This window comes from Poecilia reticulata, linkage group LG2 (assembly GCF_000633615.1).
Source record: "Poecilia reticulata strain Guanapo linkage group LG2, Guppy_female_1.0+MT, whole genome shotgun sequence".
Classification (NCBI taxonomy): Eukaryota; Metazoa; Chordata; class Actinopteri; order Cyprinodontiformes; family Poeciliidae; genus Poecilia; species Poecilia reticulata.
The window spans coordinates 18,379,632-18,382,720 of record NC_024332.1 but is presented as its reverse complement, the minus strand read 5'-3'; the positions used below and the strand labels follow the sequence as shown (position 1 = coordinate 18,382,720).

At 49.4% G+C, this 3,089-nt stretch overlaps 1 protein-coding gene across 1 annotated transcript; it reads right to left on the bottom strand.

The window, feature by feature from the left end:
* Positions 1–227: 227 nt before the first annotated feature.
* LOC103479976 (POU domain, class 3, transcription factor 3-A) lies at positions 228–2,235 on the bottom strand. The gene has a single exon (XM_074186870.1). The coding sequence runs from the start codon at positions 1,663–1,665 to the stop codon at positions 385–387; it is 1,281 nt and encodes a 426-aa protein (XP_074042971.1). The 5' UTR covers positions 1,666–2,235; the 3' UTR covers positions 228–384.
* Between the last annotated feature and the right edge of the window lie 854 nt (positions 2,236–3,089).

Genomic DNA, 3,089 nt, shown 5'->3' with positions numbered 1-3,089 from the left:
ATCACAAAGAAAACTTGTATTTTGTACAATTTAGGAAAAAACGTTTTACTTTTTGTCTTCATATTTATGTAACTTTGTATTTAAAGTACTTTATTCTTGCTTTTGTGCGGATTCTAGATTAGCGTTAATGTTTTTGTCCCAGAGACAGTATTACAGATAAATACCAAACAAACACAAAAGTAAACTTCTTCTCTTTTTTCTTTTTTTTTTTTCTTTCTTTTTTTTTTTTTTTGCTTCTGGAATGAACACATACAGAAAAACACTAAAACTGCGGATGGATTTATATATATAAAAAAATTCTTCAGAAATTCTGGTGAGTCAGGAAACATTTTCCCTCCTTCTTTGCTCTCAGTTTCTTGCCTGGACAGTTCGTCCTGGCTGTTTTCACGTGTCGCTGTACATCCTCTTGCACTCGATGGAAGGGGACGGCGTGTCCGGACCGATGCTCCCCACCTGAGAATACGCGTCCTCCGGGGTGCGCGGCAGTCCAGGCGGCGTCATGCGCTTCTCCTTCTGCCTGCGGTTGCAGAACCAGACCCGGACCACCTCCTTCTCCAACTGCAGCGTGTCCGCCAGGGAGTTGATCTCCTGCGCGGACGGCTTGGGACACTTGAGAAAATGGCTCTCCAGCGCGCCTTTTACGCTCACCTCGATGGACGTGCGCTTCTTCCTCTTCCTCCCCTGCGTGGCGATCTTGTCGATGCTGGTCGGGCTCCCGGTCGTGGAGTCGGCCTCCTCCAGCCATTTGTTGAGCAGGGGCTTCARTTTGCACATGTTTTTGAARCTCAGCTGGAGCGCCTCGAACCTGCAGATGGTGGTCTGGGAGAACACGTTGCCGTACAGCGTCCCCAAGGCTAARCCCACGTCCGCCTGGGTGAAGCCCAGCTTGATCCGACGTTGCTTGAACTGTTTGGCGAAATGCTCCAAGTCGTCCGACGTCGGCGTGTCCTCGTCGGACTGCGGGTCGTGGCCCAATCCGTGSTGCTGGTGATGGTGCGTGTGGTGGTTGTGGCTCTGGTGGTGATGGTGGTGGTGGTCCAGCTCAGGGGAGTCCCCGCGCAGCAGCCCCGAGTGAGCGAGGCTCTGCCCGGTGTGAGAGCTCAGCATCCCGTTGACTGTAAATCCTGACGGCTGGGAGTAAACCAGAGACTGTTGCTGCTGTTGCTGCTGTTGCTGCTGCCCCTCGCTGATGCTGCTGATGTGCGCCGCGGAGCTTCCTCCCCAGCTTCCCGCGTGGGTCTGATGAGCTCCTAGATGCGGGGACCTGTGGTGCAGAGCGGAGCCCGAGTGCAGGTCATCCCTGTTCCGCTTCACCTCCTGCGGCTGGGAGCTGGGGGGCCACGGGGAGCCGGTCTCCGCTGCTGCAGCGGCCGCGGCCGCCGCCGCTGCCGCGGCCGCTGCGTGAGGCAACGATGTCACCCACTGGTGGGCATGGCTCAGCATGTGTCCACCGTTGCTCGCCACCATGGCTCCATGCATGAAGTCTGCACTCTGCACCATCTTAACCGATGGGTCCCCTCTGTATCCGCCGGACACCGTGGTCACGGCGGTGGTGCCCGGCTGCATTCCAGCACCTCTCCGGTCGGAGTGCACGATGGGACCGGATAAAATCCTGCTGCTGGCCAAATACGGGCTGGAGGTGGCTGCTGCCATCCCCCAAGGCATAAATCTGCAGATGTGTCTCACCTTTAGGTTTGGTCTTACTTTGCTTTAATCCATAAAAAAAATACTCTAATAAAGTCTTGGTGCTATAAAAAAAAGCACCAAACACTCCAGAAGACAGTTTGACGAGAAAAAAAGAAAAAAAAACTGTTCAGCTTTTCATAAAGTTTACTTCCCTGTGCATTCCCGAGAGTTTGATAACTTTCTTGAGTCCCAGAATCCACGCAGGGCGTAATCCACTGTGCAGGTGACGAGGAGAGAGAAAGAGAGAGAAACTCTTTCTTTGATCCGTTCCAAGCAGACAATTTTTTATCATGAGATTAAATAACCTTGAAGTGATATAAATTAAAACTGCAGAACTGAAATTGTTTCCCACCCTCCTTTTGAATCTGCGCGATCTGGTGCGTCTTCTATCAGGATCCACGGAGACGGATTGTGAGTTTACGTTGTGCCAAGGCTGCGTTTTGCTCCCACCATCTCCGCCCAATTACAACAGCAGGGCTGCGCAGAGCCCCCCCGCTGATTGGACGCTCTGCTGAAAAAGAAGTTTGTGTGTTTATATGGTCGGTGCTCGGAGTTCCTGCTTTCAGGTAAAGATGCGACAATTTGATTGGGGGGGAGTATAAAAACACACACAAAAAGCCGCGTTTGGTGATGGAACCAAAAAGAAGATTTTATTAAATTACAATATTATTTTGTATAAACAATTACTATTATTTGCTTGACAATGTATTCATGTAATTTGGAGCAGCCTCGGCTTGAATCGAAACGATCAGATTCKGGTGAAAACAAAACAAACAAACAAACAAACAAAAAAAGGTGTTCGCGCGCGTAATGCCTAATGGATCCCCCTTTGCATGTTGTAACCTTGAGGCGCGCGCCAGAGAGCTATGCTGAAAMATGTTGTTCTTTTTTTTTCTGAGACCAAACACGAACCACTGCCTCGGTGTACACATGCAACCTCAGTCATAAAGAGTTTGGAGGGGATTTTGTTTCACCGAGTCGCCTCGCTTTTTACAGGGCGTCAGAGAGAAAATGGAAGGCATGGACATGGACACACGGAGGTCTGAGTCTGGAGGAGACTGCCAGGTGCTGGTCAGTCAACTTTCTGCTAATTTATATCTTTCATTGGATTTATCTTGGGCTGTGTCCAAACAGGGAATGATAAATAGACTCCAGTTCTGTTAAGGGTTTGGTGAGCCATTAGGGTTACTTTTAGCTTATTATGGCAGTGGCGACCAACGCTAAGGCCAGGAGCCCACTGGGGGCTGCAAATCGATAAGTGTGGTCTTGAGGTTCTCCAGACAGACAGACAGACAGACAGACAGACAGGATAGATAGATAGATAGATAGATAGATAGATAGATAGATAGATAGATAGATAGATAGATAGATAGATAGATAGATAGATAGATAGATAGATAGAT